Source organism: Fistularia commersonii, chromosome 21 (genome assembly GCF_037954325.1).
Source record: "Fistularia commersonii isolate RoL2024-O1a breed Wild chromosome 21, RoL_Fcom_v1.0, whole genome shotgun sequence".
Taxonomy (NCBI): domain Eukaryota; kingdom Metazoa; phylum Chordata; class Actinopteri; order Syngnathiformes; family Fistulariidae; genus Fistularia; species Fistularia commersonii.
Genome location: NC_141304.1, coordinates 10,226,057 through 10,246,953, shown reverse-complemented (window position 1 = coordinate 10,246,953; position 20,897 = coordinate 10,226,057). Strand labels below are relative to the sequence as shown.

Sequence of the window (20,897 nt, the reverse complement as noted above, 5' to 3'; positions counted from 1 at the left end):
CACTAACAAATTAATACATCTGATATACTGTATATATCCTTATTTTAGGTTATGCTCTCTCTCATAACATTTCTAGGTATCTGGCTGCTCGGACACATAAATAATAAAGTCTGTTTCTTTACTGTCCATCCATCCATCCATCCATCCATCCACCCATCCATCCATCCATATTGTGTAGCTTTTTGTTAATTTGTAAAAAAAGCTATAAAAATTAAAACGATTAAGGATTATCATTTATGTGACGCAAATGCCTTATGTCTTTTGTTTTGTTAGTTTAGTGTTCAGCCATTGTAGTTGGATACCATTGTTTCCCTTCTGTTTCTCTTCCCCTCCCTTTCTCTGTTTTTTGAGTTTATGTATCTATCATGTGAGAAAACAAATCTATTTTTTTAGTAGAAACAACAAACTGAATTAAATATTATTAATTCATTCATTTTATCTCATTTAATCTCCTTTGTCAGTATTCAAATTAGTCTTCTCCTAGCATCGCTATTAGGCAGTACCATGTTATTAGTCATAATGTTATGATTTTTTGGTTTTGTTTTGTATTATCTCCAATATTTTAAACTTTCCTTTTACAAGCTAAGAAACACTCGATATTTTTGGTATCCTTGTTCAAAAATTTAATACGTATATCACCGTAGAGAAAATTCCCTGCGAAAAAGGTCAGTTGTTTACATTAGCATAGGGGCTTCGGATGTAGCTCCAGTCTGGCCCCAGGCAAGTAAGTGGCACAAATCGTGATACATGCCTGACTAAGAGGGAAAATAAGTAAAAAAAAATGTACATTTAAAGTTTATAACTGCAATAATTGTTTTCAATGCATTCTTTTAGACATTGGAAGCATGTGTTAAAAGCTGATTTATATCAAATATTTCAAGAATAAATATAGGAAAGTGACACAAGCTAATTAGCCTCTTTGGAAAGATGCACCATAATTATAGCATTTATTTCAGAGCAATTTTCTCCTCAAGTTATGTCAAGACCCTAGTTAGCTTTAAAAATAGATTTTAAAAAAGTTAAACTGAATGACCACTGAGGGGGCCTTTCAATAAAACCCCAATGAAGGAGGGTGCCCACCTGAAGACCCCCGTGAAGCGTTTACCCCTTTACCCTCTACCCCTCACCAAGTGCGAGTCCTATAAGCTCAACTTTGCATAAATGGCCAATTGTTCTGGTATGAGAAAAGATAGTATTGTACAAAAACACCAACGATGTAGGTGTGGAGCATTCAGGGGAGAATGTAGACCTAGCTAATGTAGGTCAAATCCATCGCGGGGTACTCACGTAATATGGCTAGCTGCTATTGTTAACAACACTTGAGTGGCTGGATTAATTCTGACAACCAAATAGGTCTTCTTTTGTGCTTGAATTTTAGTCTATCATCTAAAATCTAATTTAGAGTTAGAATAAGAGACATAATTAGAGTTGAAAGTTTTATATGGGATCACGATAAGTACCACCTTTTAAAAAGACACCTCTTTTTAGCCAATTTCAATAAAAAAAGTATTGTATGCTAACTTGTGTTTCGATTACTTCTGCATATTACAAACACGCACTGTTTTGTCATTTGCAAATGTTTCACCGTTCATCAAATTGTATTACAACATAATTAGACTATTATCTTGGTTTTGTATTTCATTGTCATTCATTCATTGGTATTTCATTTAATTGTGTTGATTATTATAACAATTCTATGAAAGGGATGACTAGCCGGGCTGCGGTGACCTGCTGAAGCAGTTCATGCTGAAAGTTTGGCCTTGAGCTTTTATTTTCATTTATTATTTATTTTATCTATTTATTTCCCCATACTAGTGCCCCAACTACTCTATATTTCATTTTAATGTAAATTAAAGGTTGAGCTGTTACCCAAGGATTTTGAGATGGAATAGGAAAATCCAGCTTTCCAAGTTTTCTATTGACAAGAAAATGAACAGATCTTCTTGGATAACAAGATCCACTTCCATGTCAACACCAATTTACCTTTGGACTCATCCAATCTTATCATTGACATAATGACAGGGTGACGACCGTTAGTACATTGTGAAGGTTTAAATCTTTTTCGGAAAGGGATAAAGGAAAGATTGATTCTGTAAAGAATATTTATGTCTTTTACATATAAGTTGTATTAGACTGAAACATGGGGAGAGAGGCCAAATTCTACCACGCTGAGTCTTTGGTGGAATGACAGCGACGCCAACTCATCTCGAGTCGTCTTCGGCTGCCGAAGTCCATTCTTAACTTGCTTTTATACATTCTCAGAAAATATTATTTAAAATAAATAGATTAAGCATTGTGAAAATGATTTGATGAATGGCACTTAAATACTGCTAATTAAAGATGTTTTTTATAGGATGCTGAGACTTAAAAAAATCCATATACCCACCAGTTTATTTGCAATTATTCGTTTCTAAGATGAGACCCTATTTTTTTTTTGCAATTTCCTGCCATCGTTATAGAGAGCACAGGTTAGACGGAGGTGGATGATTCGTGTTGCAGGCCCTGAATGAAGATCACTCAAATTTGGTTTGATATGAAATCTAGCAGCTTCTCTTCGAGTCACATTCAGATTGTCTCAATCACAGCAACGTTCTCATTTCACAACACATCTTGGGGACCTAGTGTACATTTATGGTGCTTTTACTGATTTCATGACAAAAACAGTGTAAAGTTTGTTGCTATTGGGGTCAAGAGTAATGACTAAAGGCGGGGCTCCATGTGACTGACAAGGATTATATTGAAATAATGTTGGGTGAGACACCTTTTCAGCAGCTTCAGGGTAAAGTCCAAGATGTCTCTTGGTGTCCCCTTACAACTTGGTAACAGGAATTACCAAGAATTATAGCATTACTGAGAGAATTCACAAAGGTGTGGCCCTTCATGGTCAAATATCTTGGTAACAGTATTATACAGGAAGTTCACACCTGTAGCTCTGTGCTGGTCAAAGTCACTTGACATGCGTGTGTGTTGTTATTTTTTCACTTTTTTGCACTTGGAGAGAAACCTAGCATGTGAAAACCTAAATAACAGTGAACCACTATTGTTTATTCACATTGCTTATTGTTCCCAAGTGCGGAGGGTTGTGAGACCAAATGGAAGTCTAGGATTCTCACACCACATCAGAAAGAATATTTAATAGGACATAAAATCGATTTCCATTTGTTGGATTATTGCCACATAGTAAAAGGTACAAGAGTGTGGATTTCATAGTATTGCTAATCCCCTCACACACACACACACACACACACACACACACACACACACACACACACACAATTGCATGGACTAAAAACCATCTGTAATTATTTGCCAATGATAAGACATTAAATGACTCAAGAAGCCAAAAAGTAACCAAGAAACCAATAATAAAAAAAAAGGAACTAGGGAGAATTTTGAGTGACGGGATAAAATAGCATTGATCGGAATTCATTTACATGTGATGAACTTTAAAATACCTGTGAGACTGCAAGGGTCAAGCATTGGACAGAGAGGGATGCCGCCCTTTCCAAGTTTAAAACTTTCTTTTTACAAGGGCTGCCCAGTGTGGTGGATGTAGTGGATCTTGCATTAAATGCAAAGCAGTGAGGGGTGAACGGCATCGTTGCCTTCAACGTGAGTCTCATCCAGGTGTGTTCTGGATGAAAAGCCAAGCGAGAATCTGTATTGGTGGTCAAGATTGGATCAGGATTTGGTGGACGAGGTAAAAGAAAGCACACATTGTCACAACAATTGTGTTTCACATCCAAGGAGACCTTGGAATGTCTAGACTACATTTTCGCCTACATTAAGGGGCAGATGTTTCTTCTAATGGTGGATATATACTCTAAATGGATTCAGGCCCACATCAGGGGCAACACCACAGTCCTCACAACCATTGACAAACTCAGGCAGGTGTTCATTGTCCACATGTTCCCTGATTCTTGTCATGACCCGACATTCACCAGTGAGCCCATTACTGGCTCCCATGACAGACAACGACTGTAAGGGGTTTGTTTTTAGGATCCAATTTACAGCACAACAGAGCCACAGAATGTTTTTTGCAATATCTTGCTATGAGTCTGCAGCACAAGCAAAAAAGGAGTTATTGTCAAAACAGGTGAGGTTTTTACTATCAGGGTAGCGAACAGTCAAGGGAAAGGTCAGGTCAGAAACAAAAATCAGGCAGAGGGAACACTGGTAAGTTTGGCAAAGATGGTGGTCTAGCAACCGGGTGAGCGTGAAGCCGGTGTTGTTATACTAGAGTTTATACCAGGTGTTTCGAATAAGTAAGGTGAATAAGGCAGTGAAACCAAGTCAAGATTAGCAGATATGCAGACTGTGACAACTGATGATGCGAGTGGAGTGACACGAACAAGGATAAAAAAATAAAATAAACACAGCAAGGGCGAAAATATAGACAACAACAACGGGGATAAGAACAGAAACAGTGTGACGATAACAATGACAAAAATAAACAGGATGAGATTCGAGTAATACCAACTGAGATAATGGAATGTATAGACAACGGAGGAAGGGTGTGACACTTGCATTCAGCTGTATATATACTGTCTGTTAACATTGTTGCTTTACTCATTTAAGGAGGAGTTAATAGGTCGGAGAGATTGTCTCTGCCGCGTGAGTGGATGTTCAGGTTACCCAATATCTTACTCCTCAAGGGCTTTTTATCAGCCGGATGCAATAAATATGTCACTGATTATACCTCAACAAAGGCCCTCACATTAACTGAGCAATTGGCTCTCTGTTGTCCAAACTTGTATGACCGTGAATGAAATATTACTTTTCTCTCCCTCTTTTTTATTTTTCTTTAGGGCAAAGGCAGAGGTCTTTTGAAAACACAATTTCCAGTCAAAATCTAACATCCGAAACAAACCATTTCAAACAAGCCCGTGTTTTTTTTTGTTTGTTTGTTTTTCACACCACGGCTGCCGGTACTGTCTTCAAAGATGAAACCATTCTGTGGAAACTCAACACGGGTTTCTTAGCCAGGTATTGTCACATAGTTATACATAATGCACCACTGCATTTAACCCATCATGGATGAAACATGAGCAGAAGGCAGCTAAGGAACAGCGCCAGGGGAACACCAAGGGGTTCAGCGTCTTGCTCAACAACACTTCGACGGGCTGCAAGGAGAATTGAACCAGGAATATTTGGTTCCAAGGACGACTGGTCTAACCCACTGTGCACGCCACCTTAACAATAACAATGACAATATGGTGCAGGGTGCATCTGAAGCCCAACCTGGCACTCCATGATGCATTTCTGTGACAGGACTGACCGGTTTTAACAAGTGTCGCGTGGTTTGAAGAATTATCTCATTACATGACATTACATGTCAAGGCCACATTATCAATTTAGCATGTGTTTTTTTTCCCAAATATAGCACACACAATCAAATCCTTTCTCCTGGGTGATACGATATAGGCGGCAACAACATGTCAGAAATCCAGATGGATCCAAAAATTTATCCTTGAAGTACAAAAATAAAAGGAACAATGAACAATGGGCCGGAATAACAGGCAACCTAAAGAAATATTCCGATCTCTCACTTTGGAAGCACACAACTCACGGGATTGTGTTTAAATCAGCAAGTACATGCAGACCAATATCTTAAATCATCTTTAATGGTACTGGGACCTCTCTGACCTGTATATTTTGTAACAATCACAGTCAAGGATAACTGCTCTCAGGATTTTGCTTTTTAGAACGGGATTTTAATTCAACAACAGGGGAAACCCTATTCAGAATGGGGTTCTCTAACACAGAACCATGAGAAGCTCCCAACGGTCATCATAACTTGATGACCTTGATGACCAAAGCATCCTGAGTTTCCGCCGGCTGGTCTCCCGAAGCACACGCTACAATATATCAAAATTATCAGTAACTTGCATGCCTGGCTATCTCTGCTGCTCAAACAAGTCCAACATGAAAAATTTCCTTGTCTGTGTGTGCGCTTGTGTGTGTGTGTGTATGTGTGTTTGAGGGTTAGGGGTGGGATCCTTTGTAGATTACAGTTTGGGTGTGGGAGTATTAAGTCAATACCACTTTACTTTCAAAGTTACTGACTCGCTCAGATGGAGTTGCCATGGTGACTTAAATTATATTTATTAAAATAGAACACATGCCAGAATATCACGTTTTCATTTTTTTCCAAGCTATGAATACTTTATGCCATTGTATTATTTTGGAATAGGGTAATTATTCCAGGATGATTTTTTTTTTCAATTGATTTACTTTCTTCATCCAGATTGTTTGTCTATCTGCCAACAGCAATCATATATATTCATTTTTCAGTTCATAGCTGACACAGAGCCAATTTGATTAAGGATCCTCTATTTAAGAACCACATTGCTTAGAAAGCTCCAGTAATATTTCCAGTCTACTCAACCTGAACAGAACTAGCCAGGAAAGAAAACAACAAAAAAATGATATATGATCTCACTATGCACATTACTGGATTGTCTCTTAAGAAAGCAGACAAAACATCTTACCTAGATATTGCACCCTTGAAAGTTAAGTAAATTTACTTTCCTTCAATAATTTTGAAATACTTAAATCACTCAAAGATATCCCATAATAAATGTCATGTTAAATATTGGCTCTATATGCATGAACTTATGTTACCTGTTTAATAATCAGGTACTTTTAGATGTAAGCTAACACACACACACACACACACACACACACACACACACACACACACACAGACACACGCACGCACACACAGACACACGCACGCACATGCACGCACGCATGCACACACACACACACACAAACGCATGCACACACACACACACACACACACACACACACACACACTAAAACAGCTCACTAGATACATAAACATTTCTAATAAAAACTCTTTTTAGTAGTAGTCGTTCAATGAATCTGCTAACTAGTTTTATATCATGAAAATATGACAATAATGACGATTACTATTAGTAGTACTAGTAGCGGTGGTATTAGTTGTAGTAGTCTAGTAGTTGTTATTGTTGATTGAAGTAGTAGTAGTAGTAGTTGTATTGTAGTAGTGCATATTTAGGCTTCTCTATTTCATATTTAGGGTTCTCTTCACTTAGTTTTTTCCAAACATGTGACTCAATTTCAAATTAAGTCTCACAATTTAGTCTCCTGTTTCACTGTCATCATCCACCCATCATGCACAAAAAAGTTGCTACTCCTTGAAAAATAATCTTGAAACCTCGTAGTAAAGTGAGGGGCTCTTTACAATATATAGCTTTACTGAAATTGACTTTAAAGGCCTAGAGTTTATACAGGCTTAAACAAAAACCTCCTCCAAAGGATGTGGACCCAATACATCAGTTGTGGTAAAGTCAACACTATATATAGATTCAGTGAGAGGTTTCCCATAGATTTTACATAGCAAATATTAAAACATATACCGTGTATAAAAAAAAGTAATCACACAAAAAAAAACAATAGCTTGGAAGGCACGGCAATTTGGACTTTCCATTTGAGGTCATAATGTGCCCTTATTAACATTTGTAAACTTTATTAACAATTTGCTGCAGAGATGGACAGGTACTATTTGGGTCATTATGTAGAATTACTCCAGTAAACTTGACCAAACAGCTGCTATCAAAGAGCCTTATTGACACTCTTGACTGTTTTGGTTCGTCATGCCCCTTTCCTGTCCTTGATAAGCATAGGCCTCAGTACGCCACGGCGCAAGTTACTCTCATTTATGTCTGGGGCAAAACGGGCTCATTGACGGGGGGCCTTTTTCTGCAGGGCAAAAGTATGTAGCCTTTGTAAAAGTTCCAAGTCCAAATTCCGAGAAAAACTGCCAGCAGTAAAACAAGAACCTTAAGGCTGCTCTCCACAGACGTATTATGCTGAGCCTTGGGAGCAGGTGCTGTGCAATTTCTGGTGAAAATTGCAGGAGACACAGTGACCTGATATTCTGCAATGGTGGATGTGTACCAGTTACTTTTTGTGCGCTCCATTGATAGGCAGCGGTATCGGCCAGTGTCGGACTCCAGGGTGTAGAGGATCAGCAGCCCATCTTGTTGAACCACGTGGCGCGGCGAGCTTATGGCCTGCCCGTTGTGCTCCCAGCTGGTGTTTGCCAGGTTGCTGGGTGGGAAACAGTCCAGTTTCAGCATCTCACCAGTGGAGGTGAATTGACTGACAGGAGTCACGGGGTCTGAAAGCAGAACAGCCGTCTTTCACGTCTGCTTAGACGACGTACTTCTGTTTGGACTCGCACGAGTTTAAGGAGATTTTAAGAAACGATCGAAGAATGAAAGAATTGATCTGTAAACGTGTGTGGTGTTCAAACATGCATGTTTGTGTGTCAGCATGTAACTCACCAGCTTCAGGGCACAGAGTTGCATTTCCATCACGCACACTTTGGATCAGTTCTCTGCAAGAGACAGCGATCGATGATGAAATTAACATTTTGATTGGTGTCACTATCTACTTATGGACATGTTGGGACTGTGACCCTACCTTACTGCGCTAGAAAGGGCTTTACATTTCCCTTCATCTCTGTCCCACCCACAATAGGGATCTCTGGATAGAACACAATCCAGACATGAGGAGGACCTCCCACAGGTGGCCACTGGCATCTGTGCTACGCCGTTATCGGAGGCTGCATAAATCTGACCCTGTACATTTTGGATGATCAACAGTAAATGCAATGACGATGGTCCACTGTGATATAACATGAAAAATCGCTTGATTGAACATAAAATGTCATGCTTTGGCTATAAAATCTGACCATTACCGTGACACTGGAGTATATCAGATTGTTGATTTTCACCGGGGACTCGAACAGTTGAACATGCTCTATGATGAACGTCTCTCCTCCGTCGGTCACGGCTTTAACGACGGCACCATCCTCTGTTTCAATAGAAAAATACAGAGATATGGCCAAAAGCTGTTGATGTGGTAAAGTGAATATCAAAACCAAATTAGCTGTAGCTACGCGATGCCCGCAGCCTGTTTCAGTAAAGCACTGCATCCACACACCTGTGCCTATGAACATGACGTGGTATTTTTTGCCATCCACAGCCAGCACCTGGGTGACTACGATCCGTGTGAACATCACCCCTCTTTGCGTTAACAACGGTGCAAGTCCTACTGGCTCGATGACGTCGGCCATTAGGGGTGAATTCTTGAGATATGCGAGGTTACTTGCTGGGATGTCTAAAGTCAGATTTATGCCCAGCTTACGAGCCTCGTTGTTTATACACTGATGGAGGAAGCGAGGGAGAGAAGCGAGACAAACCAATTAAAAATGTCATTTAGAAGTACTTTGACTTTTTCTTTCTTAAACAATGACACTAAATGGAGGGACTTACAGCTCCAGGCCGGGGCACGGGGACATCTTTGAAATTTCTCACCCACTTTTCCTCTGCGTCTCCCGTTGCTAACAACATGATGTACATACTCTCGTCGAACACTTTGTTAATGTCGGACAATTTGAAAACACACACGGCAGATTGGTCCGATACGCCGCTGAAATGCAAACGCGCAAAAGATGTTGGAACAAGTTGCGTGGCGTTAAACACAAAAAGAAAAACTTTTTTTAAATCAAAACTTACAACTGGGGTGTGAAGATGGCATAGAACAAACACAGCTTCTTGGGTTCCTGGGGGTCACATTGGAGGAAAGCATCCTGGATAATATATGGTACAAAGTATTTTAGCACTGGACAGTCCAGCCTGGCTTTGAGAAAAGTTGTCCATCGTCTCTGAAGCATAAATCTGCCTCCAAGATCTCCCTGTGAGAACAATAGGACGTCAGATGACTCGTGGATGAAGCCAAAAGTGAATAGAAATTACAAGTACGATCAAAAAGGAAAAAAAAAACAAAACAAGATCTCCATCATCAATGAATTCTCATCCACATGTCACAAAAGAATGGAGGCATTATGGTTCGTCTCACCCTGCAGACTCGGGCCACGCGAGAAACAACACTGTCAAAGCAGTTATCTTCAACAGGTTTCTCACGGAAGAACAGGTAAACCTTGTCGTCGTCTCCATCATTGTCGACGCTTTCTGGGACGTAACTCAAGGACACAAATTCCGGTTCTGGCAATGAGATTGTAAAATCAAGAGCCTTTTGCTTCATGTTCTCACAAATCTTTGCCTTGAATCAGCTCAGAAAGTAAATTGCGCATGAATAACAAACCTTGGAAAAAAATATCACATCTTACCGTAAAACCAGTGCTGGCCATGTTCAGTTGATAACGGGACAAAATCTGATTTCCTTGGTATGGAGCTACGTATCAGAGCAAAGACAGTACCCAAGAAGTTTGGGGTAGTAGCAGAGTACATGTGGTTTTCTAGAAAGACAGAAGCAAATGATACACACAGAATGGATTTTATATATACATATATCTACATAAATCTTCCATCATCTCTCCTTTATGTAACTCACCAACCATGATGGAGGCGTATCCCTGGAAAGGATCGAATGGGCATTTCCCAACCCCGGTCTCTATGTTCTTCTCTAGAGTCAATCGGCCATCTGAATACAACTGCACAGAAAGTTACCTATTAGTGATACAAACCCGGTAGACATCACCAGCTGATGTCATGTGGAATATAATCTGACTTTGACTCACCAAATAATCACACTGCGGATTAAAAGCACTGGTTCCACACACGTACATCTTGTTGTCCTGGATCTTGTGTAGGAGTTTGATGTAGTTCCGGCAGACCTGCACAAGCATTCGAAATCCCGCTTTGTTTGCTTTGCATTCCATTTTGAATGGCGCAATAAATCGGGACTGAATATTTCAATGTACTCACCTCAACTTGTTCCGTTTTCGTTTCACACGAAAGGTAAATCTGTTGTGTCACTCCCCACTGCACCTGGAAAACATTAGAAATATGTGAAATGCGTGATTTTATGATTCCAAGGAGACTCCTTTCAACTTCTCTCACAGAGGTGTCCTTACAGATGCAATTTTCTTGGAGATATCAACAAGATCAAGTGCATACACTGCGTCCCTGGCACCGACTATTAGCAGGCCCAGGTCCTCCCTCAGCAGCAGGGCGGTGTAGTTGGAAACGCCTTCCTCATGAAACAGGCGAGCATTATCCCCTAAAAGGTGTGAACACAATAAAGTCTTTCCTTTCCTCGACAGTCCAAACGCCACTTGATCATTGTGAAGTCGAACGGAAAACACTTACCATGGTAGAGCAGTTCTCTACGAGGGACACCATCCACTGATGGGGCTCCTTTCTGCACCACGGCCGAGTAGAGCAGCCACAGACTGCTGACGTACATCAGTGGATGCATGGCTAATCTGTCTTAATGGTTTAGGTTTCACCGGTGAAGGCGAATCTATCGGTTTTGGGTGTTATCGTGGTCTAATACAGTTTCATGTGTTTTATGACATCACAACTTTTGGTTCATCTGGCCTGCTCTTTATGACATCACAGCTTGATACGGACTGTGTGCCATCCCACCACAGCAACAGCTATATCACCTTAAAGCCTGTCTTACGGATTTTTAACCAAACCCCATTGATGTCATGAGGGACATTCTAAACCAGGAACAGAACTTTGTAGACTCATTCCACAGCATTACTGGACCCAGTGTGTATGATCTCCAAACTGTCTTCTACTTTTTCTTCAACAATTTCCATCTTAAAACAACAATTATCATCGCTTTCAATCGGAATTTATGACATTCAGTTGTCTTTACAAACTCAATGTACATCCCCTCAGCGCTGTCGCTATACTTTGATATGAATCGTTTCTTCCAAAAGCCTTGTTTTGTGTCATCGTCACCTGTCTTTACAATAAGTATAAACTCGATCTTGAAATAATAAACTCCAATACTTTATTTCCTTCATTTTCCTAAAAAGTGAACTATGAAGGTTGCAGCATCATGCGTTCTATTGCGGGGGTTGGCTAAAGCTGATCCCACCTAATATTGGTAACATGGGGAAACGTACACTTGAGATTTTAAGTAACCTACCAACGGAGATGACAGGAGAGAGGCCATTCAGACATTTTATTGTCAGGTTGGAATGCCAACAACCACTGTGCAGTCACTATTTAGACTACATTCTCTGCAATATACAAACAAAACCCGTATAAGTTCTGGTGTCTGATCACTACTTGACAGATGTCACTGTTATAGCGAACAAAAGCGAGTTGGAGCTGTCAAGCCAAGGGAGGTCTAGTGTGTGATGGTGCTATGGTTTCTGTGTTGGAGCCTGGGTGGCTCCAATGTCCCGAGGCTATTGAGTTGTGAAGTCACATTAAACAAGAAACTATTATGCCACTTTGCACATTACTTTCTGTCTCCCCTTACTGTAGTGTTTTTGACTCCATCTAAATTTTGTCCCCTCATAAATCATTGTCATACGCTAAGGACAAACACCATGGGGCCATGTATCCACTGCTATCTATCATCTAGTTTTTGGCTGCCTTGGTGTGTAAAAATGTCTTTTTCCTCCTTTTGGGTGTCATAGCCTTTTTAGGTGTAAATCCAATACCCATATGTTACAGAAGGGATAACGTGGCTTTCGAGTTTGGGACATTTAAACTCAGCATTGGGAAAAGACTCTGTCCCTCGGAAGCTTCCGAAAAAAACAAAAATATAAACTTGACACGGGATCTTTTAAATGCATTTGCATCATGGCATCATCCACTGCAGTTCCCATGCTTGACACAAACTAGTCATTTATTTCCTTTAGCCACCTTTTCACAGCTAACTTGTGACAAGCAGGTCTGCCACCATTGAGAACATTTAGGATGCGCAGAATAGCTCTAGACACGATCAAAGATAAGCAAAAAGTTTGGCTTGTGTATGATTTCTGTTTTCTCTGACATGGCAAGAAATGTGACTCAAAATGACAAATTCTGATCTGTCTGTTTGGATGACAACAAAAAAACAAACGCTCCAAATTCTTAGGCATTTAGATGTGTAAAAATTTTTACCGGAGAATAATATTACCTTTACAGATAGTCTCAGGATCAAGCTTTTACTATGATTTTCCTCACTGGTGCAACGAACCCTCTTGAACACTGCCCATAGAGTGGGAGTCCTTCGGTGGCAGCTGCAGGCCATTAACGTACAAGTTTCCAATTGGCTGAAGCTGACCTTATTTAACCCTTCACTCCATCCCATCACTTTACTGCCAACTTACAACATGAAGACTTCCAGTTTACTCTCAGGGTAAGTAGTTTGACGGCTCTTTGACAACTTTTTTTTTTTTTTTTTTTAATTTCTTTCTTTGACCTTCTAGGGCTCTGCTCTTTTCTTTGCTGATCGTGCAGATCTGTGGAGCACCTGTGAAGCAAGGTAAACAGTCGTGATCTTCAGTGGGAAGTTCCTCAAAACATTGAGGTTTTCGGAACCCAATGTGTAGAACTGCTGTTAATAATCTGTATAAAACAGATTTTTGACTTTAAGACTGAAAGCTGAGTGTAACATCAATGCATAAGTGCCTATTTTACTTGATGCATTTGTCACCTGGTGATTCCTAAGTACTTTACACTGGCTCGCATTCACTCACACTGACTGCAGTGGAGCAGCTAACCAGGCCATCTGGAGCACGGGGGAGGGGGGTTCAGGGTCTTGCCCATGGGCAACGTCACGTCCAGACAGAAGCTGGAGAAAGATCTGCCAACAGTCCTGATTGGAGGAACGCCCACTCGACACGCTGAGCTACACCTGCTCCTTATTCATGGTTCATTATTACAGTCCAAATCATTAAGTGTTTTGGCCACAATTTGGCAGTTTGAGTTTCTTCTTGCGTGCCATGGAAGGGTAGATCTAAAGTGCAAACACCCATCTGAACTTTACATTTTCTCTTGTGGGGGGAGGAGGTCAACAAGCTGCTGACCCTAACAAACAAGTCACACCAGGCCCACCTATCACTAACCGGCCAATGCGATGGAGCTACAAAAGGACTTTTGGAAATCCAGACCTGGCCAGCTTGACACCCTTGGCAACGGCTTTCCAGCCTGAAGCTGAAAGAGGTAACTCAGATTCTGTCCACAAAACCAAAGTGGACAAATTCTTGCTTTGGTTACTCACATTTCCTTTCTCCCCAGATATTGGCTGGGTTGTTGCTCCTTCCAGCCTCTCCGAGAGGGGAGAGGAAAGCAGGGTGGTGCTACCGGAGGGCCAAAGTTCAACTGAACCAGAGTATCTAGCTGGGGAGTTGACTCACTACGAGGATGTTTATGAGCAGGGACATAGTCAGCGTGAGACCGAAGACGAAGGCCTACTCCTCAAATCTCTGCAAAATGTCAAACCTCTGCAGGAGTCCAGCCCAGGTTTCCAGTGGGGCTACTACCCTTATAACTACAAGCTCCTGAATGGCCAGTATCCTCCAGGCCTCTTCACCATCTACGGCAGCCGCTATGAGAGGGGGAAGGACCACTGGTACGATGACCACTATGTGCCATACAGTGCTTCTCAAGATGCTGCTCCTGAGGGGGAAGAGACTGCTGCAGGTCACCAGGTAAGGCATTTCACATCTGAATTACACTTTAAATATTGATATTTACAACTTTTTTTTTTTTTTTTTTTGTTTCATCAGCAACTCCAGTACTAGGTGGCTTATCATGAAGGTGACTGGATTCAATAAAGACCTTGAAACTTTTTTTTTTCCATTTAATTCCATGGGAGTTGAAGCTTAAAGCAGTGGTTAGTTTGGTTCATTCCTTGCCAGTTTAACATTAAGAACTGGGGGGGGGGGGGGGAGGTCAGAGGTCATCAAATCAAGTTGTCAAACCAGTAAAGGCGCATTCAACACTGCTGCGACAAACTCAATTTCGGATTCCTCAACAGTCCCTGCGCAGGACACAGATTTACAATTTTTGTTTGTTTGAGGTAAAACTTCATATTCGGCCACCCAAGTCTCATTTCTATTCTGTAAAGGTGGAATAAGGTCCACCAGGTAACTGAAAACCCATTCTATATTTATTTTAAATACAAAGGCACCCAAACATGGAATTCAGATCCTGGTGGTTTAACTTTTTAAGCCTAGGGCTTTAACTTGTCTCTGGCTCTTCAGTAAGTGCTGTCTGACCTTGAAGGACTGTGACCCCCCCCCCCCCCAAGTATTAGAACACAGTTCTGCTACAATGAGGGGAAAGCAATGTGGACTGAAATCTTGTGTCAGGCACATCCTACTGGGTTTTGTAGACGTAACTTTTCAGACAGGCCAAGTGATTCTCACGACTCCTTCAGGTCACATCCTTCTATTTTGCACCTCAAACTAATTTTTCAGTTTCCCCAGATCAATGATGGAAGTTATCAAACTGCCAATCAAATGGTTAATGAAATGCATAGGAGTCTCAATTATATGAACCTGATCTCCGCTGAGGAGGTTGAACTGGTGCTGCAACTTGAGGAGCACTGTCACCTTAAAGTTTTTTTTTTTTTTTTCCCCTCTACTTTACCCGCAGCTGCCATTGTAAAAGCACTAGTTAAGGTTCTCTCAACTGAGTGGCTGCTGGGAGAAAAAAAACATTGAGAAATTTGGGCTGTTCAAAGTGCTGCTGTGGCAAACACCTTTACTCACATGGGCAAAGTTTCTGTACTCTACTGAGGCAGCAGTCAGCTGCAGCCTTGAAAATGAGAACTCAAACAGGAGTGAAATCACATCAAAGGGATAGTTTTTGTTTTCCAAAAAAGTCTTGAGCGCTGCCCCCTCGATCCCAACGCATCTGTTTTTGTGTAGTGATAGAAAAAGTCCTGTCCTTGAGGCAGGGGTCGTGTAGTGTTCGGAGTAAACAAACACGAGAGGGTCAACAAAGGGACGTCCTCGGGGTGAAGTCAGCAATGATGTCCTCCTTATGTGATGTCCTTCTGCCTGGGAGGCCGGTGAATGTTTCTGATCACGCACTTCACCATCCATTCGATGCCCTCATTCACTCCGTCCCTGCAGAGCCGAGAGCTTTTCAGAGATCATTCAGCCAAGTCTCCAGCCACAAGACTGTCTGTCCGTTTCATGCTATTTAAAAAAGCTGCCCCCCCCATTTGATAGTCTTGAGGCAATTTATCCTTTAATACCAATAAACTGGCACTTACCCTGTGAGGGCAGTACAAGGCTGTACTAAACAATCCCTCTTGCCGATCTTGGGCGCACAGTCGCTGAAAGCTGTTTTGATGTCCGGCACCGAGAGACAGCTCTGTAAGATATAGCAGACACGTGGCACAATGGCAATGAAAATGAGTCAAATTGACGAACGTCGCAAAGAGCAAATAGTCAAGTATCTTTGGCCGGTCACAAACTCTGTGTACAAGAATACTGATGGAGATGGAGAAGCTGCTTAAATATTAGCTCAAACATAAAAAACTAAGCCCCAACATCTCTTTGCTGGTAAGTTTTGACAACAGAGATCAATGATGGGAGGAGTGTTGCCACCGATGACCCGGCTGATCAGCACATCTCTGTCTCATATTGCACGAGTAACATCTTTATCACTGGCATACTTTCAAATCTTCTCTGTTTTCATTGTAGGTATCTTTTGAAAATGCTTAAATTATCCTTGTAACTCGGGCTTGGGGTGCTTGAGGCATGCAGATGTTGGCCGCTGCGTGTTGTGGTGAAGGTGCGTGTCGACATACCGGTACGTCCTGCTTGTTGGCTAGCACCAGGAGCGGGACGCCTTCTAACGCCTCACTGCTGATCATTTTCTCTGTGGGACATGAAAGTTACATTATTTGTGCAAAGTGTGCTTTTAAAGTGATTTTCAAAATTATTTTGAAAAAAATTCACCTACCACCTCTCAACAAAAACACATCACTCATAATAACTAGCATTTATATGACATAAAATAATTCTGGGAAAACCAATATTAATATTGAATAACAATACAGCCTAAAATTTATAGATCTTTTTCTCCTTCAAAAAGGCTGAAAAAAGTAAGTTGCCAGGCTTTCGGATTGTACATCTTCCAACCAGTACAATGACTGTACTTCTTGTGAATTGCCACCTGTCATTCAAACTAGACTGAAAGCCAGGGATCAGGAACTGCGGCTTATCCAAGCTGTCATTGGTCGAGAGGCACTGCAACAGAGGGCGACCACTGCAACTCACCGAAAGCCTCCTTGGATTCTGAGAGCCGGTCTTCGTCGGTTGAGTCGATCACATAGATGACGCCGTGCGATTCAGCATAGTACTGAAAAATAAATAACACCGCATGTCTTCTTGGTTCCACTCTGCTATCCATGCCACATGAAGGGTTTTCAGAGCCAAGTTGTTCAAGTTGTTTGTTTTTTTTTTACATAATACTAATACATTGTTTTTTATCTGCTAATGTTTGCAAAATCAGTCAGTTTTCTTGCTAACTGATTTCTCATTAGTTTATTTCGGTAATTACACCCTTAGGGGAAGTTCTATGTTATTAAATATTTTCCAAGTGGTTGCAAAGTAGATTTTTCTTATCATCTAAGCCTAATTCACATCATGTAGCCCTCGCCATCTGTATTTCTGTTAAATATACATTCAGATCTCAAGGACTAAAAGTTTTTGCTATGTAGGGAGAGACTCTTAAAGTAGCACTGATTCCCATGTTCTCTTATCTCACGTCCAACCCGCCCAACTGACCTTGCATTCAAAACCTCTGCTTTCCCCCAATATTATGCTCATTACTTTGTAGACTGCTTGCACTCTGTAAAGACCTTTGTAAGGTCTCTCTGTGCATGGAGTTTTAATTCAACAAGACATGTCTTTTCTGTCCGAATCTAGTTCAAATCCTTTTTTTAGTAATTGGGGGCAATTTTGGGGGCTTTTCTCAATATACAAATGATGTTTTTTAATATATTTATTTACTTTGTGCTTATGCTCTGATCTCAGTCAGAAAAAAAAACCTCATGTTTTCCAATTTTAAGTTGATCTTGCAGAGTCAAATGGTAAAAGAGCAGATAAGAATTTTGTGTTTCCAGCACATGAGCATCTAGAACAGGGGTGGGCTAACTTTTTGGCTCAGGGGCCACATTGAATTTTTAAATATGACAGATGGGCCGGGTCAGCACAAGATGTGGTACATATAAAAAAAAAAAACTCATTTGTAAACTGTACATATCAGACTTATCTGACATTTGCTTTGAAAATAAAACTGGCTTGGTTTTGAAGGTTCTGGCATTTGCTTGCATTTCATGGACAAACCAGTGTTTTCCTTGTAGCTTCATGTCTTGCTCATTCATGTGTGTCAGTATGTTCACATTTAAGGCTATTTTCAACCTATTTTGAGCCGTGGCACTTTTTTACATTTGCAAAATCCTGGAGCACACCACCAACCAAAATGACACAAAATGACACTCTAACACAGTGCATATAATACATATTGTTAATAATATAGCTTTTAATGTATTTATACTAAGTGTGAGACGGGGGCTGTTTCGATAAACACACCATGGATATCCTGGCAGTAATGGTAAAAAGACACACGAAGCTCTTGCTCAAGCTTGACATGCTGGCAGTATTAATTTTTCTGCAACAGTGTGGGACTTTTTTGATTTAGCTACGAGTTCAGCAACAAGGTAGCTAGCTTTGAGGGCTCTCTCGTTTACTTTTGTGTTTTTTCTCCAAAAAATTGCCCGTTTCTCAATGTTTGTATATAAGCGTACAAAATAGTCCATTGTGATCCCAAACTGCCACTGTCGCACAGCACTAACTCTTAACATTGACCTCTACGACAATCAATGATCTCTCATGGCACACTGGTTGAAAATCACCATGCTAAATCACAAACCCGATCTGTGTCATTCAGCTCAGCAAAATTCTCAAACAGCTCCAAAAATGAAATAATCTCCTGTTCTCCTGCCGCAGTTTGCCCATCCCTGATCTAGAAGGATGTTACACCCATGTTGGTTTATACTCACCTTATCCCACAGAGACTGGAGCTCCTCTTGGCCTCCAAGATCCCAGAACATCAGACGAGCCTTGCCCACATCTATCGTACCAACTTTGAGATGGGAAACAGGCGGTAGAAACTTTAAAAAAAAAGCTCTTTACACGCCCAGGTTAATCCACCAGATACAAGCCAGCAGAGCCAGCAGATACAATACAGGATGTGGTGCTGAACGCATCATTGCACATACTATCACCACCTTGTGACTTCATTGAGAGAAAAAGCAAACAAACAACATCCAGAACTCTCCTTAAGAACAGGGTCACTTACTGTTCAAGCCAACGGTGGTTGTGATCTTTGATAAATTCATTCCCTTATAGTTCTTGCTGAACTTTGTTTTGGTTTGCTCAAGAAAGGTCTGCAGAAACGTAAGAGGGATAGTAGTGGGTAAGTGGAACTAGTTTATCTGACTTTTGAGAGTGATACAATGTGATGAAAGTGAGACAAAAATAGCAGGGACAAAAGTGAAGTGAAAAAAAAAAAAAAAAAGGCCAGGGAAAATTGGATATCTTTGACACAGATATACTGTTTATCACTGCATGGCTTACAAATCTTATACATATGAAATTAAATCAAATCATCAAGTTATCAAGTTAAAATAAAAATCAAAGCAAGTACTTCTTCTGCCCCATGGTAATTTTCTATAATTTATTTCTAGTTTTAAAGTAACTCCTGTGTCTTTACTCCCAAATGTCGTTTTGATTTGAAACTACGATCTATTTAAAGCACTGTTTTAAAATTAATTCAGCTGGTGATTTTTCAGGGAATAGCTCGATTTTTTTCTTTCCTAAGGCTGATAGAAAAACAGAATTATTAAAACACAGAGTTGACCTGCCTGTATCTGGAATTTTAAAGTAGATCACAAAAGTATATTTACACAGTGCCTAGCCCCACTGTACAAATGTACAGTGAACAAAACAGCAAAGAATCCAGTTCTGAATACATTTAAGTTTTCAAGATAGCTGGAATATTTTGTGTTAAAAAATGGAGCTCCAAACACTGTGAATGTGTGATGAAAAACAAGGGTACTGAAGGCAAGCAGCAACAGGACACAGCCAGTAACACTGTCAGTGTGGAATAAAGCGTTTTTTTAAATATCACCTACGGTTTTTCCGGCGTTATCCAGTCCAAGGATCAACACGCAGTATTCGTCCTTTTGGAACATGTACTTATATAAACCTGAAAATAACGTATACATCGTGGGGTGGGAGTCGGGGGGGTGATTGTAAACAACTCGAGCACTTGCTAACGACTACTAGCTAGGTCTGAGCTCCTTCTTGGATCGAGAGCGACGCAAGCCGCCGTTGATTCACTGCGATAAAAGAGATGGGTTAGGAATTTCTGACGCACAAATAAACGATAGCATATGTAAAGGTCGTCGCTTGGAGCTGTTTTCCTCACACCTGAGATCCGGCCAGTACAACAGTGACACTTCGTGTCGCATATTCAGGAAGTTTGACGCTATGATTTGTGGGAAATGTAGTGCTCAATATACGATTGGAGGGTTTTTTTAAACGGTCAAGATTCCAATAAGACTACATTTCCCAGAAATATCGATATGTGCGTTAAACTCAAACGTATGTAAACTATGCATGTATTCAATCATCCTTCGTTCATTCATATATATTTCTATATTAATTCATTCACTTATATATTTACTTAATTCCTCCAGTTCTTGATTTTTTTCATTGTTTATGTTTCTTTTCTTCTCTCTGTTACGTATTTTTCCCCAAACGACTCTATGAACCATTTTTAAAAACTTATTTCATAACTTATTTCACGATCAAATGTAAATGGTCAAATTTTATAGAACAAATTAAGATGTAAAAAGGGGGTTGTATTGTTATGCTTGAACAACGAGTTTCAAAACAAATGTGTTAAACTATGTAAATGTAGCTAAATGAATATTACTCACTGTCCACTACCACCATTAAGCATCATCTTTAAACACTGTGAAGTTGTAAGTTACAACTGAAGTTGTAAACAACTTATAGATTAGCTTAGTGGCCAAATTGCCACGCCAGAATAACCCATCAC

General features: G+C 40.5%; 2 protein-coding genes across 2 annotated transcripts; both read right to left on the bottom strand.

The window, feature by feature from the left end:
* Positions 1 to 3,040: 3,040 nt before the first annotated feature.
* LOC147222250 (semaphorin-4E-like) lies at positions 3,041 to 11,274 on the bottom strand. The gene is made up of 14 exons (XM_086168947.1): positions 11,166 to 11,274; positions 10,931 to 11,076; positions 10,782 to 10,844; positions 10,595 to 10,690; positions 10,408 to 10,507; positions 10,184 to 10,312; positions 9,913 to 10,058; positions 9,570 to 9,748; positions 9,327 to 9,483; positions 8,995 to 9,217; positions 8,750 to 8,865; positions 8,473 to 8,630; positions 8,334 to 8,386; positions 3,041 to 8,167 (listed from the first exon to the last, which is right to left on the bottom strand). The coding sequence occupies exons 1-14, from the start codon at positions 11,272 to 11,274 to the stop codon at positions 7,704 to 7,706; spliced, it is 2,139 nt and encodes a 712-aa protein (XP_086025073.1). The 3' UTR covers positions 3,041 to 7,703.
* Positions 11,275 to 13,568: 2,294 nt separating this feature from the next.
* Positions 13,569 to 20,303, bottom strand: arfrp1 (ADP-ribosylation factor related protein 1). The gene is made up of 8 exons (XM_086168435.1): positions 20,264 to 20,303; positions 19,966 to 20,172; positions 19,131 to 19,218; positions 18,832 to 18,914; positions 17,045 to 17,126; positions 16,573 to 16,643; positions 16,033 to 16,133; positions 13,569 to 15,883 (listed from the first exon to the last, which is right to left on the bottom strand). Exons 2-8 carry the CDS (start codon positions 20,056 to 20,058, stop codon positions 15,796 to 15,798), a joined length of 606 nt encoding a protein of 201 aa, XP_086024561.1. The 5' UTR covers positions 20,059 to 20,172; positions 20,264 to 20,303; the 3' UTR covers positions 13,569 to 15,795.
* Positions 20,304 to 20,897: the final 594 nt, after the last annotated feature.